Source organism: Lepus europaeus, chromosome 22 (assembly GCF_033115175.1).
Source record: "Lepus europaeus isolate LE1 chromosome 22, mLepTim1.pri, whole genome shotgun sequence".
Classification (NCBI taxonomy): domain Eukaryota; kingdom Metazoa; phylum Chordata; class Mammalia; order Lagomorpha; family Leporidae; genus Lepus; species Lepus europaeus.
Window position 1 is genome coordinate 13,862,673 of NC_084848.1, and position 27,389 is coordinate 13,890,061.

Below are 27,389 nucleotides of genomic sequence, written 5' to 3' on the forward strand. Positions count from 1 at the left end.
GCCAGGGCACCAGGGGCTGTCAGGTGCCGGTCCCCTCCCGCCCCAGAAGCCCCTGCGGCATTTTCCCGCGTTTCGCCTCAGCTCTGGGTCCCCTCAGCTGCGGTCCGGCCAGGCGACGGCTAATTAAGACGGATGTAGAGAGGCAGTTAGGTTTGAATGGAGGGTCGGGAGGTCCGGAGTTAGTGACAGGTGCAGGTGGTGACGCGGCAGGACCCGGGCCCTCCTCCTCGGCAGCGGGGCTGTGTACTCCTGGCTGAGGGGACGGAACTCGGGGCGGGGAGGGGTCGCTTCGGGAAGGACGAGGGGAGCCGGGAGGGGCCCCGTGCCCAAGGGGACACCCTCGTTGGTGGCTTTGGCGATGTCTCCTACATCTTCGGCAGCGGAGGAGTCTGGGAGTGGGAAACCCCAGGTCACTAGGGCAGGTTCCTTCTGAGGAGCCACAGTGGAATAGCTTTAAAAAAAAAAAAATTAGTCTACTTTTAATTTTTAAAGAATTGTTTATTTCAAAGGCAGAACGACCTAGAGAGAGGGAGAGACAGGGAAAGAGCGAGCTTCCATCTGCTGGTTCATTTCCCGTATGCCCAGCACAGCCAGGTCTGAGCCCGGAGCCAGGGACTTGAGTGGCCGGCCTGGGCCATTAGCACCTGCTGCTTTCCCAGGCGCATTAGCAGGGAGCTGGATCAGAAGCAGAGTAGGCAAGCCATGGCTTAGTCCTCTGCGTCATAATGCCCACGTTCCCCCCCTTTTTTGGGGGTGGGGGTGAGAAACAGATTTAGGGTCCGCCAGTTCTCTCTTCAAATGCCAGCAACCATCCGGGCTGAACTAAGCCCAAGCCAGGAGCCGAACTCCATCATGTAGGGTGGCCAGGACCATTATCTGCTGCTTCCCAAGTTTATTAGCAAGAAGCTGGATTGAAAGCAGAACCCAGCTGGGATGTAACCCTGACATTTTGATGTGGGATGTGATTGTAGCAAGTGGTGCCTTAAACTTTAATGCTGTGCCAGACACCCCCCCCCCCCCCCCCCCGCCCTGCTCCGCTCCCATGTTTGATTTGGAGGCGTGACTGGTGCCTTAAGGTCTCTTTATGAAGCTATGAGGCCTGAAGTGATTTAGGACTTTTTTTTTTTTTTTTTTTAATAAGGGAAGGCTGTACTTATCCACTGATAGTTGAGGATATTTAGTTTATAGAAAGATTTTTAAGACTGTAAGAGTGTTCTCTTATCTGATGGCCAATTTCTTCTATTAGAGTGGTAGCTTTGTCACAGCCAGTATTATTAAAGTTTATACTTCTTTCAGATTTTCTTAGTTTTTATACAAAACTTCCTGTTCCAGGATTTCAACCACAGTGCCACATTGCATTTAATTGGCATGTATTCTTAGGCTTCTCTTGGCTGGAATAGCTGGGATGACTTCGTTTATGTAGATGATTGTAGAATTCACCTGAAAAGAAACAAGGGGAATTACAGTTTTATGCAACACTGTGAATGGGCACAGCTGGTCATTTTCTTAACTCATGCCTAAAGGTGAATTCCAGGAGTGGTGCTATTTTCAGTGGCGTCATTGTTCTTGGCTCCTCACAAAAGTTGCTTGTCCCTGTCACATGCTCACTGTAACCTTTATTTTGTTATCTTCTTTTTATAACCTTTAGGCCAATGGGATTTATGGTGCTAGATATTTAGGTGAGAGGGTTTCTGTGCTTTGTTTTGTACCCTGGTTCACATTTAAAAACTATTTTTATTTGAAAATGCTAGGGCAGAACTCTTAAACTCTTGATTTTGTTGAGTTGGACAGATGGAGCTTGCATTCTTAGATCCAACTCAGAGGAAATTTGAGGACTTGCTTGTGGCTTGGGTGATGTGACCTGTAGACTGCTCATAGTGATTTTTCTTAAGAAATGTTTTCCTGGTTCAAATGACTTTTCTTGATTTTTAAACCTTTATTACCTAATTTTCAACCTCACCTGATGCATATTTCAGGGAGAACCTGAAGGGCTAATGAGCTTGTGCATTTGTTTTTTATCATTACCATACTCCTTTATAATGTATTTATATACATATATGTATTTTATATATATATATATTTGTCTAAATCTGAGATAACCAATATTTCATAAAAAGAGACCTCGGTCTCCTTCTGAAACCTTGATGAGTGATATTAGATCTAGCTTATTAGCTTACTGAAAAATGGAAGTTTTTGGCTATATTTTGTTTAGCTTTATATAAAATTATTAAGATGAGAAGAATCATTTCATTACTCAGGATAGGAAACTCCTATCTAATCTGATTGAGTATCCAACAGTTAATAGTGTCCCTAGGTATAGTGTGTTACTCATCTTAGAAGCTCAATAAGCAGTGAATGAACATTGTTGTAACACTATAGTTTTACACCAATTTAAACTTCTTTATGGAATCCTTGGTACCTGGCACAGTTTGTGGGAGTGTTTAGAACGGTTTCATGTAATCTTCATATCAGATAGGGGAAGCATTTGGGTGCAGTAATGTGGACACATAGTAGGAGGCCATGCATAGCTTTTTTCATAATGTGTATTTAACATGAAGTTTTTGAAGACCCCTTGTATGTATGCATTTCAAATTCTTTTGATTCCATTTTTTTCATTTTGAAGTATCCTCATGTAGTGATCATTCATTTAAAGAGGGTCTACTTTAATATTTGAGATTCTGCTAAGCTCTTCAAGTACAATGTAATTAAAAATTTGTATAGACAATGCTTGTCATTTATTTATAGCTTACAATGTGCCAGGTGTTGTGCAATGTCCTTTACATACATTTTATTTTAGTCTTACAACTGCTGAATGGGTTGTAGTAATTTGCCTTTGGTTGCATAGCTTATAAATGACAGAATCAGTATGCAACCTCCATTTGACTCAATGCCACTTACATTAGGTTGCCTGCTCCAGTGCAACAACAACAAAGTCATAAAAGATAAGTGCTTATTAAAAAACAAAGAGTGAAGATATGAACTTGAATGAGACACAGTCCAGGTCCTCAGGGAATTTAGAGGTGAGTCAGAAAGGTAAACCAGTAATTAGGGCACTGGGTTCCAAGTGTGATGGTAGAGATATGGACCTGGAGTCAAGGGATTTTAAATCAGGAGTACTTAATGAAATCAGCTGGGAGAGGAAGCAGCCATTCTTCCTTGAAGAGGTGGGGTTTGTGCTCAGAGCTGAAGATGAGTTGGAGTTGTCCAAATGAGGATGTGGAGTTTATTCCAGGTAGAAGGAAAAGGAAAAAAGAAAAAGCCATGTCAGGATAGAAGATAAGAGATTGAAAAGGGGTAAATATCAGAGTTAGGGTTCAATAGTTAAGGAGTTTGGGTGTAAAACTGAGCAATTTGAGTTTTCTCTTTAGCAGATTTGAACATGACAGTTAAAAAAATGTTTATTTTACTTGAGAGGCAGAGCAACAGGGAGGGAGAGAAAGAAACACACACACAACACACACACACACATACACAGGGAGAGAGAGAGGGAAATCTTCTATCTGCTCTTTCTTTCCTCAGATATCCACAACAACCTGTCCTGGGCCAAGCTGAAGCCAGGAGCCCAGAACTCCATTTAGGTCTCCCCCATGGGTGGCAGGGGCCCAAGCACTTTGGGCCATCCTCTAATACTTTTCTCAGGCCATTAACAGGGAATTGGTTTGAAAGTGGAGCACCTGGGAAAGCAACTGGCACCCATATGGGATGTTGGTGTTGCAGGTGGCAGCTTTATCCGCTACACCACAGTGCTGACCCCTCATGTGGTATTTTAGCCACTGTGCCAAATGCCTGCCCCTCAAGATTACATTTGTATTTTGGGAAGATGAGTCTGATAAATGGTGTGGTGTATAAGATACAGGGAAGCAGTTAGAGGGCTCGAGACCATTTATGCTGTTCTAATTAGTGAGGAGGTCCTAGGTTCAGTCAAAAGGGTTGAAGAGTAGGTGGTGCATTTGAGAGATATTATGGACTTAGTGATGACTGAAGATGGATATAAAGTTTGATGAAAGGATCGCCCCTAATTTATGGTTATGGAGTTTTTTCCCAACTGCTTCTACTTTTTATTTTTTGGTCACAATTTACATGGTTTTATTATTTGTATACCTTAACAAATTATTGAAAGTTTTTTTTTAAAGTTCTGTTTATTTATTTGAAAAACAGAGCAACAGACAGATAGAGATCTACTTGCCTGAAATATCTGCAAAATTCAGGGCTGAAGCCAGGAGCCTGAATTCAAACCAGTTCTCCTAAGTGGGTGGCAAGGATCCAAATACTTGGGACACCTCTTGCTATATCACAGGGTTCACATTTGCAGGAAGTTTGTATCAGAAGTGGAGCCAGAACTTGGTCCCAGGCACTCCAATATGGAATTGAAGTACCCCAAGTGGAGTCTTAACTACTAAGCTAAATACTCACCCTAGTTGTTTTTAAGTTTCATCTTTTAACCTTTATATTAAAAAATATACTTGATTTTTGTTTTGCCATTACAATATTTTTATGCTTTGGATTTGACAGTGTACTTACTTTTAAATATAACTAGTGAGTTTTGTACATTCATATATTTTCATGTTACCATTTAGCAGTCTCTTCTTTCAGTTAGGATTCGCTTAAGTATTTCTGTTTTTTAAATTTTTATTAATATAAAGTGAACAGATTTCATGTGTTTCATAGGTATAATTCTAAGAAAATAATCAGACTTCCCCTCTCCCTCAATCCCCTTTCTTCCTTCCTTTTTTTTTTCTTTAGTTTTTGCAAAAACATAAATTCAGTCCACAGGCTTAATGCATCACTAATCACAATATTCAGCAAATTAAAAAATAGAAAGACCTCAGTTCCACAGGAGCATAAACAAGGGCTGAAAACAACAATCAGCACTTAGCGAGATCACAAATGTATGAGAATGTGCAGATTTAGGCAAAAATATTATGTTTGGTTTGGAAGTGTTGAGCTAAATGGGACAGGTGACAAGAGAGCAGTTCTGTAGTTCAGTGGCAGGAACTGAGGAGGTTCTGGGTGCATGAGAGAGTAGATACGGGTACCTCTAGAATGTTAGTGGTAGGATATATGAGAGTATGCTATAGAAAGTTGAACCCAGTGAAAGTCAAGTATCTTGTCCTGTCATACACCCAAGGTGATTTAACCCTAGGAATATCTGGCTTCTAAACCTAGGAACAAGTTACTGTTTGGTGCCAAAAACTTACCTTTTTTATTTCCTTTGCTTATATTGCTCTTAAAAGATAGGCTATTAGTCAGTTACAGGTTTTGAGCTTTCTTTTTTTCTGGTAGTTATTGGCCATGGTCTCAGTATGATCAAGTATTGGTCCCTGAACTTTCCACTTATGTCTTTCCATGGCTTCTGAAGCCAATCTTGTGTGAGGTTTCCATAGTACAGTCTGGTCAGAGTGGTCACTGTGTGGTCATTCTTAATAGTAACAGAACTTGTGATGAGGAGGATAGTGCATCCTTCCAACATTGCTGCTTATAACATTTTCCTGCAAGATGGTGAAGGGAAAATTATCCTAGATTCTTTTCACCCCTCCTAGTACTGAGAGACTTTTGTTGATAAATGATCTTAAGATAGAAAACCTAGTTTTCAAGGTAAGTTTGTAATCACAAGATTCAACAAAACCTCATCCCAGCAGAATGCAACCTCTTAGCTGGTGTGCCAACAATGTCCCTGTTTGCCCAGTGATTAGCAGAGCAAAGGCGGTCAACCAACCTGAGAAGTGACTCTCCACAGAGCCACCTTGCCCAAGAACTGGCTAAGCATGAGCATGAGCTTTATAGGCAAGTATTTGTGACTGGATATGTTTTATTCATACTTTTAAAAACTTTTTTTTCCAGGCAACCTCTCGACTTCTAGTAAATTACCCAGAACCCTATCGTTCTGAAGTATTGGATTATCTCTTTAAGGTAATGAAAAAAATAATCATTTAATGGTACATGTGATGTTTTAGAAATTGGTGAATTTCATCCATAGAATTTATCAGCTTCACAATTCTAGTTTTTTAAAAACAATTTTATTATTTGACTGGCAGAGAGAGAGAGAGAGAGAATGAGTGAGCAAGTACTCTCATAGACTTTTTTACTTGTCACATGCCCATGATGGGTTGGGCTGGGCCAGACTGAAGCCAGGAATTTAATATAGGTGTCCCACATGGGTGGTAGGAACACAATTACTTCAGCTGTCACTGCTGCCTCTCAGGATCTGCATTAGCAGGAAACTGGAATCAGTACCTAGAGGCAGATAATGAACCCAGGTACTGTGGTATGGAATGCAGGTGTCTTGACTGCTTGATCACATGATGCTCCTTGATTTTGGTTTGTGAAAAATGGCAATTTGCTTTCTGGGATCAGTTGCTCTTTAAAGTTTTGCTTTTGTTTTCTCATCCTTAAAACCCAAAGGTCAAAGGCAGTAACAAACAATTGTCTTGAAGCTTCATAGGATGAAGCACAGTGTTAATATTTTTACTTCTTTCCACAGCCAAACTTTGGTGCCTCTTTGCATATTCTAAAAGTCGAAATAGGTGGTGATGGGCAGACAACAGGTAGGAGTATTTGGGAAATAGGATTCCTCCTTCCCCAACATTTTAATCTTTATCTAACCACATGGACTATGATTTCAGAATATAAATAATACCAACACTTGAAGTTGATTGCTGCCTCGTAGATTATTCTTCATTGTTCTTTGTTAACTGTAATTTAGCAAAAATATATAGAAATATGAATTTCATGTCAAAAATAGTATTCAGACTTTAACTTGCTTATTTCATTGAAGTTTTCTTAAAACTGTGTAAATTAAACAGAGCAAAAGGACAGTTAGGAGTTTTTTTGAGAAATTCAAAAGTTACAAAAGAAAGACCTTAATTTTGTGTAGAACATATAAGGCATCATTAACTTTAATTTTTTTAAAAAAGATTTATTTGAAAGTCAGAGTTACACAGAGAGAGAAGAAGAGGCAGAGAGGGAGAGAAAGGTCTTCCATCTGTTGGTTCACTCCCCCATTGGTCACAATGGCTGGAGCTGTGCCGATCCAAAGCCAGGAGCCAGGAGCTTCTTCTGGGTCTCCTATGCGGATCCAGGGACCCAAGGGCTTGAGCCATCTTCTATTGCTTTCTCAGGCCATAGCAGAGAGCTGGATTGGAAGTGGAGCAGTTGGGACTCGAATGGGTGCCCATATGGGATTCCAGCACTGCAGGTGGTGGCTTTATCCAATACGCCACAGTGCCGGCCTCAGGCATCATTAACTTTAAATATGTGGTAAAAATATAAGTGGTCAGTATTTTGGAGATGTAGCTTTTAAATTTATTTATTTACCTTTTTTAAATTTTAAAGTAAAAACTATTTTTAATCACTCAATCCCCAATCTTCATTGTCAACATTTTAATTGGCTTTGTTTAGTACATACTATCAAGTGGCAAAAGGCCTGTGCTTTCAGGAAGAAGAGAAAACAATTTAAATCTCTCAGTGATTAGATATCGCTCATTATTTGTAGGTCAGATTTCATTATAATTAACTCTAGAGTATATCTTCTATCTGTGCTGCTGCTAGTGATTGGAAGTAATTTTTTTAAAAAGATTTTATTTAGTTATTTGAGAGGTTGAGTTACAGACAGAGAGGGAGAGACAGAGAGAAAGGCCTTCCATCTGCTGGTTCACTCCCAAATGGCCACAATGGCTGGAGCTGAGCCAATCTGAAGCCAGGAGCCAGGAGCTTCTTCCAGTTCTCCCACACAGGTACAGTGGCCCAAGGACTGGGTGGTCTTCCATTGCTTTCCCAAGACATAGCACAGAGCTGGAATGGAAGAGGAGCAGCTGGGGAGTAGAACTGTCGCCCATCTGGGATGCCAGTGCTGCAAACGGAGGCTTAGCCCTCTAAGCCACAGCACTGGCTCATGGAAGTAATTTTTTTTTTTTAACAAATCTGTCTTTGTGTTGGTGGCAGTAGTGTGTAATTTATATAGAAAAACAGTGTAAACCTCAAACCAAAGAAAACTCCCATAATAGAATCTTCCCCAAAGTTGTTTCAAGAGAACATAAATTTTATTGTCAAAAATTTTAAGGGAGAATTAATAATCACTGGCCGGCTCCATTTGCTGAAGATAATTAGAGGTAGAGACACAGACACAGGTAGTTCTGGTGAATTCCTATATTTACCTTTAAGAAGTGGGCAGGGATCCCTCTTCTTGAAGGCTCTACTTGGCAAAGGAAGACATTTGTGAAGCGTGGGAGCACATGAGAACTTGGAAGTCACTACCTCAACACTCTGATGATGTTACCTCAACTAACTATAGATGTTGGGATAGGATTTTATTATTGTTATCATGGGGATGTGTGTACTCTTTGTTTTATGTTCTTGAAAGTCTTGTGTCAAGATTTGTTATAGGCTCAAGATGTGAGGTATGAGAATTGGGGCTTAGGAACCTGCGAATTCATCTACAAGATTGAGGCTGGAAGTTGAGGTTATGTGAACTTAGACTGGTTATGGGGATTTGAAAACCTCAGAGAGAGCAAAAGCCCAGCAAAATGTAATCCTAAGGAATATTCAGCTTTATGAGGTAGTGGTACTTCAGTTAATTCTGCTGATAAGTGAAAGTTCTAGTTTTATGTAAGACCTTTATAATGCTTAGGGCAATAAAAGGAAATAATATGCTTTGGTTATTCATCCTCAAGTTATTTAAGATTATTCTTTTTGTCTAATTTCAGGATTGGAACTGAAATAGTACTTTTGTGAAGTGTGTGTGTATGTGTGTGTGTAGGGAGAGTGGCCCTAGGAAGCAACATTAATGGATCATTTCCTTTCTCTTCTGCTTTTCTCTATTCAGATGGAATCGAGCCTTCCCACATGCACTATGAGCTAGATGAGAATTATTTCCGAGGGTATGAGTGGTGGCTAATGAAGGAAGCTAAGAAGAGAAATCCCGATATTATACTTATTGGTAAGAAGTGAAGTTGCAGTGTATCTGTACTCTCCTTTCCTTTAACTTTACATTCGGCATCATATTGGTGGAGTCTCTAAGCTACCAAAGCAAAGCCCTTTGCCCTTGAGTGTTATGTTGGATTTTTACAACATGTCTGGAGTAAGGCATCACTATTCTTGTTTTGCAGAGGAAGCAGTGAGACTTTGAGAGCTTTGCCACTAGCCTAAAGTCACAAATAGTAAGTGGCAAAGTCAGGTTTAGAACCTAATTCCATTCTGTATTTTTTTCCCCTGTGATGCTAAACTGGTTACCTCAACGAAATTGCTCATCAAAATTCATGAAAGGGCAATGCTGTTTACAGAAGTTTATATGCAGTAGTGTATCCTGTTTCTAGAAGAGGTACATAAAGAAGTGTGTGTATATGTGTTTGTGTGTGTGTGTGTTTGAAACTCAGGAATGTGCTGATAACTATTCCTGGGACCAGGGCTATGAGAGAATCTAGTCCCTAACCTCTGTCCTTGTAGGGTTCAGGTTTCTAACAGGATCATTGGGTAATTGCTCAAATGGGCCTATATTCATTTTACAGTCTTGTAGCAATGTGTACAAACTCTGTAAAACTCTGTGGGTTTGATACTTTCATCACTTGAAATACTGTTGATGTTTTGAGTCAGGCTTACATTCAGAGTAAGTTAAATGAGATTAAAGATCCATTTTTAAGACTTGATTTCCAATTTTTAAAAAAGACATTATTTGTTTGTTTAAAAGACAGAGTTACAGAGAGGCAGAGGCAGAGAGAGAGAGGTCTTCCATCTGTTGGTTCACTTCCCAAATGGCCACAATGGCTGGACTAAGCCAATCCAAAGCCAAGAGGCAGGAGGTTCTTCTTGGTCTCCCACGTGGGCTCAGGGGCCCAAGGATTTGGGCCGTCTTCCACTGCTTTTCCAGGCCATAGCAGAGAGCTGGATTGGAAGAGGAGCAGCGGGGACTCAAAACAGTGCCCATTTGGGATACAGCACTGCAGGTGGCAACTTTATCTGCAACACCACAGCACTGGCCCCCTGATTATTTTAAATTTTGCAAAAAAGGATAAGGGTAATATTTTCTAAATTTACAAAAATGAGATGTGAGTGTGTTCTTTCAAATGGACTTTTGTAGGGGATTCCAGAGATGTGTTGAACAGTAAAAGCATCACTCAATTCAGCACATGTTCACCCATTGGGCTGCTTTAAATGTGGAAAATATGCAGTGCTAAATTGAGTGCTAACAAAGACTTACCCAACGTTGGCCTTTGGATTGGACTTATCATTTCACTGTGTTCAAATGTTCTATTGTTTTAATGTCATATTTCTTATGTAACATGTAGGCATTCCTCCTGAATTGAGAAAAATAACCTCTTTTTAATTTTGATTTTGGCTTTTTCAGTGGTGAGCTAGATTGGTAATATACTCAACAACTAAGGAACTTAACTGTCAAACTTAATATATTAGGAACATAATTGGGATTGTTAGTGTTTTTCTACTCTTCATTTTTTTACTTACAAATAATAGGACTTAGTATATATATAATTTAAGAAAGATATATTTCCTTATTAACATATCATATCAGGAAAAACTTTCATTTGTTTGCTAAATTTGATTGCCTAAGTGATTAATCATTTCAGTAGCCTTAAATTGTAAGAAGTTATTCTAGTGAAAGAAAAATTTGTGTTATACTTATTGCCTAGAAGTTGTTTAGTGTAAGTCTTTTATGACATTTTGACCTCAGAGAACAGAAATTGATTAGTAAACATAAAATGTAGCATATATTTTCCTATTGGTTAGTGTCTATGAGAGAGGTGTTTGTTTTTTATTTCTTTTTGTTGAAAGAATATTTGGAATTATAGAAACTGATTCAAAAATCAATAAGGAATTGCAGTGTCCATATAGTATCAAGAATTTGTGTGGGGTATATAATCTTTCCATTAGTGAGAGCTGTACTGGATTGTTGCTTAGCTGAGTGTTGTTGCTTTTTAAAAAAATTTGTTTTGTTTTGTTTTGTTTTCAGTAGTGCCAGCACTGCTGTTGTACCCATTCCACGTGTGCCTCTTTCCCTCTCTCTGCAGGGTTGCCATGGTCATTCCCTGGATGGCTGGGAAAAGGTTTCAACTGGCCATATGTGAATCTTCAGCTGACTGCCTACTATGTCGTGAGCTGGATAATGGGTGCCAAACGTTATCATGATTTGGACATTGATTATATTGGAGTTAGTAATATATTTAAAATATGACTAATTTTTGGACAATTATTTGTACTTAGTCCAACTTGATTCTGCTGCTTTAAAGTTTTCCCTAGTTTTACTGGTTCCTAAAACAATCCTATCTTTCTTACACAGTTTGAAGATTATCCTCATTTTATTCTGTGAGTCTTCTGTTGTTCTTAACTAGGGATTGGCAGTTTTTTTTCTTAAAGGGCATAAATATTTTAGGGTTTGTGGGTTATTTTTTAAGATAATTATATAATTACTTATAATATATAGCTGTTTTAAAATTAAAAAACACATTTAGCTCCCAGGCTGTAAAAATATATGTGGTGGGCCAGATTTGTCAGGCTGGCTGATATCTGCCTCCCTAGGTCATAAAATGTTATTTAACCCCTTTTAATGATTTTAAAAAGTATAAAGAAGATATTGTGTCTTTCCAGCTGCTTTAGTGGTAGACTGGAGGTGTGCTTCAAACTGCGTTGTAACCCACAGGGCTTCTACATATGCATAGTGGATCTCCATAAACATTTTGTTATTAATATTCCATATGTCAAAGCTGACTTCCCATAAAAAATTATGGAGCTCCTGCTGTGTTGCAGGAAGTATGACTACAACGTTCTAGGATTACCAAGGTTAATAGTTTCTTGAGTTTGTTGAGAGAGGTAGACAATGGAATGGATAAATTGCAGTGTCATAGGATGATATTGGGCATGATGTTGAACCAAGGGCTACAAGGAAGTTTTTGCTATCCTTTTCCAAATTATAATTTAAAAATTGGTTGGTATTTGAGAATTTTCCTAAATGTCAGGGCATTTTTAATACTTAGACTAAATATTGATTTGGGACTGATATATTTCTATTATAATACAGTAACACTTAGAAAATGTTTCTGGTGAATAATCAGTGATTGATGTCTCATATAGACACTTGATAATCACATGCTATGTGAGGAGCTTCCATGATAGGAAATTATTTGTTTTTAAAAGTCTATTTACTTTAAAGACACACACACACATACACACACGCTGATCTCAGTCTTCCATTTGCTGGTTCACTTCTCAAATGCCTACTGCAGTTTAAGACTGGGTCAGACTGAAGCCAGGATCCTGGAGCTCTATCTCAGTCTCCCATGTGGATGGCAGAAGCTCAAGAACTTGAGCCATAACCTGTTGCCTCCCAGGATATGCATTAGCAAGCTGCTGGATCAGAAGCAGAGGTGGAACTCCATCCCAGGCACTCTGCCATATGGGATGTGGGCATCTCAAGAAGTGGCTAAATCTGCTAATGCCAGTATGCCCGTTCCAGGAAACCGTTTCTTTTATCATTGGAGTAAAAAAAAAAAAACTATGGTAATTGGACTCTAGAGTCATATCTGTTATATATGGTTTTATTTGCTGCAAAATGAAAGTTCTCATTCGACTCTAAAATCCCATGCTTCATGATTCTGAACCTAACAGGTTTATGTGTGTTTCTTCTATGCATCCTCACTAGGAGTTTGCTTTTGTAATCTGGCAAATCATTGTGGTTCTTTGTATGTACTTAAAAAATTTCCTTTTATACAATGTACATATTAATACTTGGCTTTCAGGTGTTCCTGTAGGAGTCTTGTCAGAATTTTTGCTATAATCCCCATTATGTTGTTTTCTGGTGCGTAGTATAGTCCCTGTCACGCAAGAATGAACATTCTGTTGTTTAAAATCATGACTCCTTGAAGAATTGCCACCAAATATTTTACAGTTTTTAAAAATTACATTTTAACTTAGAAAAGTCATATTGCCTTATAAGTAGCTATACATTTTCTGGCAGGATGTTCCATAAGGTAAGGAAAAAAATGGCTCATCAGGTAATATGGAAGATGATGTGAGTGAAAAGTGGCACCTTAATGATAATGTCTATTGTCTATTTCTGATATTAGAAACATTTCACTTTGCATTTTCTGACTTTCTGTCTTGCAGATTTGGAATGAGAGGTCATTTGACATCAATTATATCAAGGTCTGTACAAATTTAATATCTTTCTTTCATTAAGTTATTAGTGAATAATTCCCTATTGTTCTACATTCAGAAATTTGTAGAAAATGTATGGTAGGAATACCATCATTTTTTATTGCACAGTTATTTATTTTGCTAATTGTGACATAAAACTCAAGCACTTTTAGTAATGTTTATGTTCCTGACATTAAAGCATATATAATTCTCTGTAAGCACTAGATTGCCTTTATCTAAAGAGTTGTATTGTAGTTTCCTTTTAAAATGCATTCATTTTAAAATTATGATAAACATTATAAAACAAGTGTAAAATTTTAGACTTTGTGGAATTCAAGAAGTGTAACTTTTTTATTATGTCAAAAATTGTAGTATACTCATTTTTGGGGGTATGCTTATGATATAAGATCTTGTTATATGTAACATGGCTTTCTTTGAGATTAGCAAAGAGATAGCAGCTTACATTTTCAAATTGTTACTTTTGAGCTACTTTTCCTAAGTTTTTATCGCATTTAACTCTTACAAACTTCCTCATGAGGTAATTCTTATTGTTATTTTTTTCAAGAAAGGAAAAACTGTATGTAATGCCTTCTGTTGAAAACAAATGGCAATTTTGCTTTTCAACTATTTTCCAGTTTACTTTTAAGTTCCATTTGTCTGGTTTTATGCATCTTTCCCCAAGAAATCTAATTTTGTGGTTATACTTTTTTTTTTATTTGACAGGTAGAGTTAGACAGTGAGAGAGAGAGACAGAGAGAAAGGTCTTCCCTCCGTTGGTTCACCCCCCCAAATGGCTGCCATGGCCGGCGCACTGCGCTGATCTGAAGCCAGGAGCCAGGTGCTTCCTCCTGGTCTCCCACGTGGGTGCAGGGGCCCAAGCACCTGGGCCATCCTCCACTGTCTTCCTGGGCCACAGCAGAGAGCTGGACTGGAAGAGGAGCAACCGGGACTAGAAGCCAGTGCCCATATGGGATGCTGGCACCGCAGCCGGAGGGTTAACCAAGTGAGCCACGGCACTGGCCCCTACTTTTTGTTTTTTAAAATCTTTCTTCAAATTTAATGTTTTAAAACAGATAATATCCAATACATTTCATTCATTTGTTCATTCAGCAAGCATTTATTCAACACCTAGCTGGTCAGGCATTGTGCACATTCTTGAAACATAATAGCAAATTCTGTTTCCGCCCAAAAGGCACTTATTTGAGGGGCAGTATAGAGTCAGATATGGATAATTGAAATATCTGCCATAATTTTCTCTAATAGATTAACACACAGACAGGGTTCTTCAAATGTGCACAGAGGAGATGTCACCTCTGTCTGGGGTCATTAGGGATGTGACCAGTAGTTGGAATCTTCAAGAAGGATGGATAGAAACTTGTTCCCTAATTGCTAAGGAAGGGCCATGCAAGGAGGTGAGGACTGATAGGAAAAGGGATTGAAGGGAAAAGTGTAGGCAGCCCATAGATGAGTCAAGGTCAGTCTTGGCTTGTGGAATTCCTGGGATGAGAAAGTCACTACTCCCATGTTGAAGGAGGATGATTAAACAAGAGCACTCTGTTAAAATTGACTATGTTATGATTATGTTGCAAAAAGCCTGATAAGTTGCTTGTGTATGTTGTTATCCTCTGTGTTGCCTTGAGCTATAGCTGGTTATGTATAAATATCGCTGAAACACTGGAATAAATGAGCCTTGATCAGTCTTTTGTCTTGGCTCCATTCTCTGTGCCCTTGTCCCTCTTTTCATTCCCACACTCCCCTTCAGGTTCTGTTCGACTGGTGTGGCTGGCCCGCACAGAAAAGCAAGTCATGTAAGATAGATTAGACAAGGGAGAGAAAAGTAGGGGCCCTGAGCCTGGTTGGTAAGCTCATGTGTTCACTGAAAGAGAGACATATTATAACGAATCTATCGTAAGGAAAAAAAGACCATAGATATGAGAGGATCCATTGCAGCCAAGACCAGGTAACTGGAGGTCAAATCCAGGCTGTAGGCTTTATCAATAGGGCAGGGGGAGTATTGTGGTGGGGGGCTGGATGATTTGGCAGGTAGGGAAGTGGAGCTAGTGCAAGATTGAAGTCCAAGGATTGTTAATGGAAATCATGGCTGCTATGTGCACAGTCTGATGAAAGTAGCAGAACACAGCAGAAGCCAAATTAGTGCATGTGTGGTGTAACTCCTTAGCAAGTGGGTGGTGTGACTACAGGGCCTTAATAGTGAAGGGCAGTGAATTTTTTATTTACCTAAATTTGATATTTTGAAGCTTGTGTTTTTTTTTCTTTTTTGTGTGTGATTATACAGGGTCTGTCTTTTTATTTTTTTTAAAAGATTTATTTTATTTATTTGAAAGTCAGAGTTATAGAGAGAGGTAGCTACAGGGAGAGAGGTCTTCCATTTGCTGGTTCACTCCCCAGATGGCTGCAACGGCCAGAGCTGTGCCAATCAGGAGCCAGGAGCTTCTTCCCGGCCTCCCACATGGGTGCAGGGGCCCAAGTACTTGGGCCATCTTCTACTGCTTTCCCAGGCCATAGCAGAGAGCTGGATCAGAAGAGGAGCAGCCAGGACTAGAACCAGCACCCATATGGGATGCTGGCGCTTCAGGCCAGGGCTTTAACCTGCTACGCGACAGCGCTGGCACCTATACAAGGGTCTTTCTAGTAGTGTTCATTTCATTTGAGAAAAGTACTAAAAGTATTAGAATCTAGATTGGTGGTTTTTTTTTTTTTTCAAACTAGTGCTCTAGGACTGAGGTAGATTTTTTTTTTTATCTTTTTATATGAAGAGATTATCACTGATTACTGTTTTTTTTTTTTAAGATTTATTTATTTTTTTGAGAGTCAGAGTTACAGAAACAGGAGAGACAGATTTTCTATCTGCTGGTTCACTCCACAAATGGTCACAGCGGCTGGGGATGGGCCAGGCTGAAGCCAAGAGCCAGGAGCCGGGAGCTTCTTCTGTGTCTCCCACATGGATGTAGGGGCCCAAGGACTTGGTCCATCTTCCTCTGCTTTCCCAGGCCATCAGCAGGGATGCTGGATCGGAAGTGTAGCATCTGGGACTTGAATTGGCTCCCATAGGGCATGCGGGTGATGCTGAGAGCAGCTTAACCCACTGTGCCACAGTGCTGCCCCCCGATTCCTGTGTGTTCTAATTAAATTTATCTGATTTGAAATACTAATTGTTGCCCTAAGATTCATTATCAGAATTTTAAATGGTTCTTATTTAATTTCCTTTTCTCTTAAACCTTTGACTTTTCTGCAGTGAAATGCCTAAGGATATAAAATTTTTGTTTGTGTTTGCTGGTTTTTTTTTTTTTTAGATTTATTTTATTTATTTGAAAAGCACAGTTACAGAGAGAGAGAGAGAGAGAGAGGAGAGAGAGAGAGAGAGAGAGAGAGAAGGAGTGAGAGAGAAACACACAGAATATTCCATCTGCTGGTTCACTCCATAAATGGCTGCAATGGCCAGTGCGGAGCCAGACTCAAGCCATGAGCCAGGAGCTTCTGCCAGGTCTCCCATGTGAGTGCAGAATCCCAAACTTGGGCTGTCTTCTGCTGCTTTCCCAGGTGCATTAGCAGGGAGCTGGATCAGAAGTGGAACTACTGGGCCTAGAACTGACAACCTGCTATGCCACAACACCAGCTGTTTGCTGTTTTTGCAATAAGATTTTTTTGGGATCTGTGTTTGAAATGCCTGTTGTAAAAAGTTCATAATGTCAAATGAATGTAGGTACTGAGATTGGAATGTACATTTACTATATTCCATGTAGTATATTGAGATAATTCCTAGAAAGAATAAGGATTTTTTTAAAAAGTAGAAATAAATATAATACTTTAAAGATAGCAAGTTTATTCTTTGCTATTTACATTGTATTATTTACCTTGGCTTTCAGTAGTATTCTTAGGGTTTTAACATTGTATGTAGAAAATACCATCTAGGATCTGATGTTGGTGGATTGAAATGGATTTGTGAATATTTTGGTTCAACTAGAATAGCTTCCCTTTCATTTATTTTATAAATAGGGCTTCTGTCTAAGCTTTTTTTTTTTGAAAGGGAGAGTTGCACAACTAAAAACAGATTTGAAAATGCATTAAACTTTGCTCAAAGAATGCTACTATTTGTACCGACTTTTGGATGGAAATTTATTTATAAATCATAGCATATAGATTTACACATTTTGAAGTGTTATTATAATATTAAGCATAAAAGTAAGCAATTTTACTGGTGATTGTCTAGGAACAAGACTAGAAAAACTAGATATATCTAAAGTGATAATTGCAGATTTTTCTAAGTTGTTCTCATTCCTGTCTATAAGAATAACACTGAGGGGCCAGCGCTGTGGCATAGCAGGTAAGACCACTGATTGCAGTGCCAGCATCCCTTATGGGCGCCGGTTCAAAACCCAGCTGCTCCACTTCCAACCCAGCTCTCTGCTATGGCCTGGGAAAGCAGTAGAAGATGGCCCAAGTCCTTGGGCCCCTGCACCCACGTGGGAGACCTGGTAGAGGCTTCTGGCTCCTGGCTTTGGATAGGTGCAGCTCCAGCCATTGCAGCCAATTGGAGAGTGAACCAGTGGATGGAAGACCCCGCCTCTCCTCTCTCTCTGTAACTCTGACTTTCAAATAAATAAATAAATCTAAAAGAAAAAAAAAAAAAGAATAACATTGAACCTCAGGGTGATGAAACTCAAGAATGAACTGCTGGCTGGCGCCGCGGCTCACTAGGCTAATCCTCTGCTTGCGGTGCCTGCACCCCGGGTTCTAGTCCCGGTTGGGGCGCTGGATTCTGTCCCAGCTGCTTCTCTTCTAGGCCAGCTCTCTGTTGTGGCCCGGGAAGGCAGTGGAGGATGGCCCAAGTGCTTGGGCCCTGCACCCGCCTGGGAGACCAGGAGGAAGCACCTGGCTCCTGGTTTCGGATCGGCGCAGCACTGGCCATGGCGGCCATTTATGGAGTGAACCAACGGAAGGAAGACCTTTCTCTCTGTCTCTCTCTCTCACTAACTCTGCCTGTCAAAAAAAAAAAAAAAAAAAAAAAAAGAATTAACTGCTAATAGGGGGATAGGGAGTCTCAATCCTAGTTAATCTTGGGAGTTGTTCTCTATTTACTATTAAGGACCTGTTTGTCATGAGGAGTGGCCTGTGGAGGCTGCTGTTGCAGAGAGTGTGAAGAATTTACCAGCAGTAGAACACAGAGAGGAGTGACCAGAGTTAGATTTTTTTTTTTTTTTTTTTTTTTTTACAGGCAGAGTGGACAGTGAGAGAGAGAGACAGAGAGAAAGGTCTTCCTTTTGCAGTTGGTTCACCCTCCAATGGCCGCCGCAGTTGGCGTGCTGCGGCCGGCGCACCACGCTGATCCGATGGCAGGAGCCAGGTGCTTCTCCTGGTCTCCCATGGGGTGCAGGGCCCAAGCACTTGGGCCATCCTCCACTGCACTCCCTGGCCACAGCAGAGAGCTGGCCTGGAAGAGGGGCAACCGGGACAGGATCGGTGCCCCGACCGGGACTAGAACCCGGTGTGCCGGCGCCGCAAGGTGGAGGATTAGCCTATTGAGCCGCGGCGCCGGCCCAGAGTTAGATTTATTAAAACACACTGCAAAGGGGCAGTGTGCCAGGAGTACAGCAGACTACTGCTTCAATGTGTATGATGGTCTGGGGGATATGTGTCTGAGGCAGATTGTGCCGGCTGGAGGCTTTTCCATCACTAATGATTTCCTTATTCCCAGGGGCCAGGTGATCTCCACATTCCCCCCAGGAGATTAGCATTGACAAGTATTTAGCATTTGGATCAAGGCTTCTTCTTGTATAACTGCTTTATGCTCAGCTAGGGACATTGCATAGGCCCTAAGATTTGTGATCAGTCTGGAGTTTAGGGTGTCCTGGGGCCCTGGCTATAGGGATCCAGCAGGTAGTAGAGCCTCAGGAAACAGGGGATGATCTGCTCTGGAAATGTCTGCCCATGTTATCCAGGGGACTGTTGGCAGCCTTGTCTGGAGGAATTTGATGTTGAAGGAATTGCATTATAATTTGGAAATGGAACTGCTGTATTCTGCAGGAGATAAAACAAACTAATTTGTTTAAAAGAGGAGGCCCAAGAGTTAAGGGCAAGGAGGGAAGATCTGAGAGGAATGACTGGGGGCAGGAGAGAAAATAGAATCCAAGTTATCCACCAGGGGAATTGAAAACTCAAGCCTAGGGTCTCTAATTTTCTTAATCTCATTTACCTAACATTCAAGTTCTACAAACCTTCTACAACATTCTTTTTTTTTTTTTTTTTTTTTAAAGTCGGAGAGAGAAAGGTCTTCCATCCACAGGTTCACTCAATGGCCAGGGCTGATCCAGGCCAAAACCTGCAGACAAGAGCTTCATCTCCTGTCTCCTATATGGGTGGCAGGGGCCCAAGTGCTTGGACCATCTTCCATCTTCTGCTGCTTTTCTCCAGGCCATTAGCAGGGAGCTGGATCAGAAGTGGCGCAGCTGGGACTTGAACTGGTGCCAATATAGGAGCCGGCATTGTAGGCAGCAGCTTTACTGGCTACACCACAATGCCTGTCCCTCTACAACATTCTTATATTCCCTCAGTTATTTGTCCTCCTTTCCTTTCCAATCTAGAATAATCCATTCTATTTCAGCACAAAAAATTCATATTTTGTGCCTTTCCTTATCCAAAAATTCTCTTTTCTTAACTTTCTTAACAAGAACATATTCTCATATTTATAGTTCCCTTTATAACTCTCTCTTATCTACTGGCTCCTTTTTTTTTTTAATACATTTATTTATTTGAAAGAGTTACACAGAGAGAGAAGGAGAGAGAGAGAGAGAGAAGGAGAGAGAGAGAGAGAGAGAGAGACAAAGAGAAAGAGAAAGAGAAAGGGGTCTTCCATCCACTGGTTCACTTCCCAGTTGGCTGCAATGGCTGGAGCTGAGCTGATCTGAAGCCAGGAGCCAGGAGCTTCTTTGGGTCTCCCATGTGGGTGTAGGGGCCCAAGGACTTGGGCCATTTTCCTCTGCTTTCCCAGGCCATAGCAGAGAGCTGGATTGGAAGTAGAGCAGCCAGAACTCAAACCAGAACCCATATGGGATGCTGATGCTGCAGGTGGTGGCTTTACCTGCTGTGCCACAGCACTAGCCCCTCTACTGGCTCTTTTAATTTACATTTTGAAACAATCCTTTAAACATATCTAAGTTAAGAGAAAACCATTTTTTAGTATGATAACATTTATATAGAATGCAATGAATACTCTACCTTTATCTCAATTATTTGTTTTCTTCTTGGTTATAAACTCAGGCATCAATATATACTAACAATTCTGAAAATATCTTTACCCTTTTAAAAAACAAATTTAAGGCAGTTTATCTAACAAAGATTTACTTAAGTTATGTGAACCAACAGGCATTTAGATTAATACAATTTTTATGAGCCATTAATTTGAATAATTTCATTTATTCTGTGTTAGTGTGCTTTGATATCACAGCCTAAGAGCTTACATATATGGAACTTAAAACAATTCTGTCTGAAAAACAGTAACTCAATCTCAGGAAGTACTGTGGCCAAGCAGTATTATGGTCATGGCCTTACTTTAATTGGTCAGTGCTATTGTGCTCTTCAGGAAATTTTATGATGGCCAAGATCATAAACCCCTACTTCAGTGCGAATGGGGTTTATTCACAGATAGTAGTCCCAGACCTGGAATTTCCCTGAAGTGAGGCTTTGTGAGAGGATATTGATCATCAAGGTGCTATCTGTTGGAGAAACAATTGATTTCATGAGGGATTAGAATCTTTAGCGCCTGCTGTACCACGCTGGCAATTCAGTGAGTGAGGTCAAGGAAGGGTAGCTAGGAGACTGGGGCTTGGTGGTATCTGCATTCGAGGTGCTGTTTTGGAACTTGGTTCCATTGTCCTCCCTCTACCCCCCAACCCCATTTCTTGTTACTCCTCAAACCTGTAGGAGTTTCAGGGTTGGAGGAGAACAAGCTGGGAACATTCTCTTTAAGAAAATCCTTGTTCCTGGCTTACTTGAAGAGATTTTCTGCATCATGATAGGGTTTGGCTCAGTAACTTTTATAGCTTCATTTTACAGGTGCATCAGCATTCTACTCCGAGCATTCCTATACTTATATTGAAAGCTGGAAAGATTAGTATTTTCTCACTAGAAAACTTCTAGTCCCAAACCACTAGTAAAGCCATTGATTTAGACTTAATGTGGGATCAGACACAGCACTAATCTGGGTATGTATATACTGAGGAGCTACAGAGATGTAAATAGAACATTGTTTTTAATGAGGCACAAGTTCTCCCATGGCAGCTGTAAGAGCATCTAGAGCCATTTCACTTTGAAGAACTGCTTTAACAAGGACAGTTCTCTGGCCAGAAATGGCAGCGCACAGTGAGATGTATGTACTGCGGTGGGCTTCCTGAAAGTAAATCTGTCTTCTGCAGTATAGAGGGCCTATTATTCTCAGATACATCAGCCAGCTTTGGGTGACAATGTCCAGATTTTTGAAATGTATGCCATCAGTCATTTTATTTTTCCAAATTTTAAATCACTACTTCCCAGTGCTAATCTTACTTCTCAGGTATGAAGAGGTCGAAGAGCTTTCTTAGCGCCTCACTATGAAGTGAAAACATATAGTTTTCAGTATTAGGAATGGGGGCCCTTTCTAGAGGGTGTAGTTATAGCAAAGTCTTTTGTCTCAGTTATTATCAGCCAACTATGCATAAGAACCTTTCTTCCATAACCTTTTGGCTTTATTTAATTTTGTTTATAATTGACACTAGGGGCCCCATCTTGATTTTTATTCCCTGTTTGTGATCAAGATCTTTTTCTGAGCATGTCACTGATCAATCATCCTGTAGCTAGGTCCTGCTTGTCCCTCATTGCTAGGTAAGATTTGATCTGGTTCTAGATCTGGACCCACACTAGGCAAGAAGCATTTGATGACTAAGAGTCACTGTCAATATCCCTTTCAACCGCATTTGAGCAACAAAGAGTTTCACAAGGAGTAATACTTAGGCTAACTTTACCTGGAGTCTATTGTTAAACAGCGTTATCTGTTCTGTAGGCACAATTCATCATCCCAAAATGCCAGGCCAGCATTATCTTGCTGGAAATTTTACTTCTGTAAAGATGTAAAGTAAAAAAATTTTTCTTCTGTAAAGATGTAAAAGTAGGTGTATCTTAGGTTGTTGATTGACTATTTTCATTAAGTACAGTGACAAATGTTGTTTTACCATATGATAAGTTTAGATTTAGAGAACTCTCAAAGTTAAAAAGCAGACTTAGATTTTTTTAAACTATGATGCCAATCTTTTGAAGCTTCAGGGTCTACTAAAAAGTGGCAACTTTACTTAAACTCATTGCAATGCTAGGAACTCTTGAAGCAAGGCATTTTGTGTATAATTTTTAGATATGCCAATGTTTCCAACTGTATTTGTTATAAGAACAGATTTTTATTGAACTTGTGTAATCACATTGCCATGAAACATCAACAATCCTCAGAAAAGTCACCCTGGCAAGAATCACCAGCACACGCCTGCTCTTCTCTGAGTATCAGAGAGAGAGGACACAGAGAAAGTATCTTCACACATGAAGGCAATGGATATGAGGCATCTGAGAATGGGGGTTTTTCAATTCTGCAGGGGGTAGCCCTGGCCAGGACTGTCAGTTGCCCCTCTGCTGGTGAACTGCTTGCCAAGGACCAGAAACAGAGAGGAAGGGTTGAGAGTGATCAGAGGGCAATGGCATGGCTCCACATGATCAGAGGAGAAATCCCCATAGAGGGGATAGGACCATGTCATCGGTGGTAAGAGTGAGCAGAGTTAGATTTATTAACATACAGTGCAAGGGAGCAGTGGGTGAGCAGAATACCTAGAAGCTGACTAGTGCTGTAATGTGGGTTGTAGTCTGGGAGATACACAGATACATATCTGAGGCAGATTGCCACTGGCTAGAGGCTTTTCTATCACTAGCGATATCCTTATTGCTGGGGATTTTTACCAAAGGTTCCCTTGTTACCAGGGGCCTAGGTAACTTGCACACTACTCATATTGCTTCTAAGGTGTCCAGGGACTCAGTTGATCTTACTTGAAAGGTGAATTTGAATTGCCCCTCTAATTCTTACTCCATTTTCTTAAATTCCATAATAATCCAGCTAAAAATATCCATTGTAAAGTACACCACGGATTCAGTTAGAGGCTTTGGTATCTGTCATTTAATTGGAAATTTCCCTTGTTCAGATGAGTTAGAATGTGAAAAACTGGTGCTGTTGAGACCTGCTACTGCAGACACAACAGTTTCAAGGCCTTGAAAGGATATTTAGGGGGGTTCTTATTTGAAATTTGTTCCTCATGATTCTGGATCAAATGATGTTTCCTTTTCCCTGCTGTTGTTTTATGTTTAGATAACCCATTCATTTTCCTCTGTCCCTACTCTGTCTAGCATACCCTGTTAGTTTTGGTATTCTGGTGAAAGTGTTCACCACCAAAGGGTGAGGGCTGCGCCTTGTGCTTTTTCTAGGGCCATCCTAGGGCCCAACTGTGGTATTAAGTGCCAGAGTAGGTGCTCAGTTTGTGTTTTGTCAATGTGTTTCCATTATATTTAACTTATTACTTTTAATTTTTGTAGGTGGATAGTCTTACAGGTAGATTTTATTTTCTATTTATAAATGTGAAAGACTACAAAATGGAGTATTTCTACTTCTAGTACGATAAAATATTTGAACAACTATTTAAAATTTGAAAAGCATTGGGAAATACTTAGAATAAAATGGCTTGTTGTATGTTATGATTTCAATTTTATTATTGTGTCTGTGTGGGAAAATTCCTGGAAGAAAACATACCAAAATATTTCTTTCTGTCTTTTTTTTTTTTTTTTTTTTGACAGGCAGAGTGGACAGTGAGAGAGAGAGAGAGACAGAGAGAGAGAAAGGTCTTCCTTTTTGCCGTTGGTTCACCCTCCAATGGGCGCCGCGGCCGGTGTGCTGAGGCTGGCGCACAGCGCTGATCCGATGGCAGGAGCCAGGTGCTTCTCCTGGTCTCCCATGGGGTGCAGGGCCCAAGCACTTGGGCCATCCTCCACTGCACTCCCTGGCCACAGCAGAGAGCTGGCCTGGAAGAGGGGCAACCAGGACAGAATCCAGCGCCCCGACCGGGACTAGAACCCGGTGTGCCGGTGCCGCAAAGCGGAGGATTAGCCTAGTGAGCCGCGGCGCCGGCCCAAAATATTTCTGATAATACTATTTCATTATTTTTATTTCTATCTTTCCCTTCACTCTGCTCTTTTCTATGGTTAAACATAATTTTAAAGCCAGAGGGAAAATATATAACTATTTGGGAGAGAACCAGCAGATGGAAGATCTCTTGATCTATCATTCCTTTTTTTTCCTCTATCACTCTGTCTTTCAAATAAATAAAATAAACCTTGAAAGTTTTTTTTCTGATGCAAACAAGTATGAAAACCATGCACAATTTTTCTGTAATATACATTTTTCATGAACTTTCTGAAGACTCGTCTTATGCAAGGATTTCAAAATTTTTATTGGTCCCAAATAAGCTTCTTTTAATACATTTTCCATGTGCTTTTTGAAGTACTTTAGTATTACTGAAACCATCTTCCAAGAATGCTGATTTTGAAGCTATTTAGGCTAACTTCATTATAATTCAATAGCTAAAAACTCAGTTGTAACCTTTTCTTTGTTCTGTTTGTCTCTCTAAAAGGTTTTAAGAAAAATGCTGAACTATCAAGGTCTCCAGCATGTGAAAATCATAGCGAGTGATAATCTCTGGGAGCCAATTTCTGCTGCCATGCTTCTGGACACTGAACTCCTGAAGGTGGTTGATGTGATAGGGTAAGGAATCTTTCACTTTAAAAACCAGCAGTTTCTGGTTGTTTGCTCTGCTTCTCAACTGTGCCTTTGTTTTTCCTTTCTCCTCCCCATTTGAGTATATTCTCAGAAAGTGAGGTATTTATTTAAATAAAGCATGTATAACTCATAGTTCATTCCTTCCTCTTTGAAATATGTGTTTTGAGATCATTTTATGACAATGAAATATACTGTTAAGTTAAAAAATATGTTGATATTTAGAGTAATAAAATGGGTTTATTTTAAGGGGGTAGAATATTTTTTTTCACTTTTAATAATTTTAAGTTTACAAAACAAAAATTGTGAACCGCCGGCACCGCCGTAGTTCAATAGGCTAATCCTCCACCTGTGGCGCCGGCACACTGGGTTCTAGTCCTGGTCGGGGCGCTGGATTCTGTCCTGGTTACCCCTCTTCCAGTCCAGCTCTTTGCTGTGGCTCGGGAAGGCAGTGGAGGATGGCCCAAATGCTTGGGCCCTGCACCCGCATGGGAGACCAGGAGAAGCACCTGGCTCCTGGCTTCGGATCAGCATGGTGCGCCATAGCGCACCGGCCGCAGTGGCCATTTGGGGGTGAACCAATGGACAAGGAAGACCTCTCTCTCTGTCTCTCTCTCTCACTGTCCTCTCTGCCTGTCTAAAAAAAAAATTTGTGAACCAGTGCAACAATTTCCTCTATACCCCTCACTCAACTTTCCCTGTGGTTAACACTTCAAGTTAGTATATTTGTCATAATCTATAAACTATACCCAACTCCCTCTATTACAGAATAGTATTTAATTTTAATAGGCAATGTTGTAAAATGAGTTCCTAAGTCAGGTTTCTTTTGGATGGGAGTTCTTGTGTGAACACTATGTTGGAACAATGACACAGACTGTAACTTTTTGTCATATTTCTTTAGTAGTATGGTTCTGACCTTATTCCTTTTTCTTCTTTCAAACCATTCAGTCCTGACCTCACTGCATTCCAGCAGTGTTTTTTCTTGGTTAATTTGCATTTATATCATGATAGTGTGTATAAACATTTGAAATATATATTACATATATGTGTGGAATTTGTTATTTTTAAAAATTATATATTTACTTACTTGAAAGGCAGTATCTACTTAAAAGTTAGAGTTACAGAGACAGTTATCTTCTATCACTGGCTTACCCCCCAAATGGCAAAAATAGCCAATGCTGGGAGAGGCTGAAGCCAGGCTCCTGGAACATCATCTGGGTCTTCCACTTGGGTTGTAGGAGCCCAAGTACTTAAGCTATTCTTCCCTTGCTTTCCTTTGCACATCACTGGGGAACTGGATCAGACATTGAGCAGCCAAGACTTGAACCAGTAGTCATAAAGGTTGCTGGCATCACAGGTGGCAGCTGTACTCACCACAACTCCAGCCCCAGAATTTGTTTTTTATCTAGTATGAACACGTTACTTGATCTCTCCATGTACTTTATTTATTTGTTTAGTAAATTTTGAAGTATACAAAAATAGGCAGACCAATGCAATGAAGATATTTTTATCACCCATCTTCAAGAACTGTGATCCTATGGCCAATTTTCTATCCACATGCCTATACAGTCCTCTTTGTTTCCTCCCCACATTATTATATTTTTAAGATTTTATTATTTTATTTGAGAGTTAGAGTTACAGACAGTGGGAGGGAAATACAGAGAGAAAGGTCTTCCCTCCGTTGGTTCACTCCCCAAATGGCTGCAGCAGTCAGAGCTGCGCAGATCCGAAGCCAGGAGCCAGGTGCTTCTTCCTGGTTTCCCACGTGGATGCAGGGACCCAAGGACTTGGGCCATCTTCTACTGCTTTCCCAGGCCATAGTAGAGAGCTGGACTGGAAGAGGGGCAGCCGGGACTAGAACCAGTACTCATATGGGATGCCGGCGCTGCAGGCAGAGGATTAACCTGCTGTGTCAGGGCGCTGGCCCCTTCCCACATTATTTTGAAGCAAACCATAGACATTATATGATTTCTTCCATAAAAATTTTTACCTCATACCTCTAAAGAATAGAGTTCTTTTTCTTTTTATCATAAGCAACACTATTATTATTCTTAAAAAGGTAATAATTATTGATATCTTGATAGAATCAACTATCCATTATTTTATACTTTGTGTGGATTAATTTAAAATTCATATATTGTAGTTGGTTAATATTTAAGACTCATCTGTAGGTTCTTGCTGTCTTTTTTTCCTTTTATTTGTTAAAGAAACAGAGCTATGTGTCTTTTAAAAATCTCTCATGGTCTGGATTTTATGATTTCATCCTTTCATTTAAAGTAATCTGTTCATCCATTCTATTTCCTATTGGAAATTGGAGGCAAGATTATATTCGATTTTTTTTTTTTGGCAAGAGAAGTAGCATATTTGTATAGTTATGAGGGAAAACAAAGTTATGTTG

At 40.1% G+C, this 27,389-nt stretch overlaps 1 protein-coding gene across 3 annotated transcripts in view; it reads left to right on the plus strand.

Annotated features, from left to right (window-relative positions):
• GALC (galactosylceramidase) overlaps nucleotides 1–27,389 on the plus strand; it is a 65,101-nt gene that overhangs the window by 207 nt on the left and 37,505 nt on the right. For 2 of the 3 annotated variants that reach the window (XM_062181192.1, XM_062181193.1), the window contains exons 2-7: nucleotides 5,842–5,910; nucleotides 6,482–6,545; nucleotides 8,822–8,935; nucleotides 11,019–11,158; nucleotides 13,111–13,149; nucleotides 24,849–24,979. In XM_062181192.1, coding sequence (XP_062037176.1) covers nucleotides 5,842–5,910; nucleotides 6,482–6,545; nucleotides 8,822–8,935; nucleotides 11,019–11,158; nucleotides 13,111–13,149; nucleotides 24,849–24,979 — 557 coding nt within the window. Of the gene's footprint in view, nucleotides 1–5,841; nucleotides 5,911–6,481; nucleotides 6,546–8,821; nucleotides 8,936–11,018; nucleotides 11,159–13,110; nucleotides 13,150–24,848; nucleotides 24,980–27,389 lie in introns of those variants that run through there. The other variant, XM_062181194.1, reaches the window with a different exon arrangement.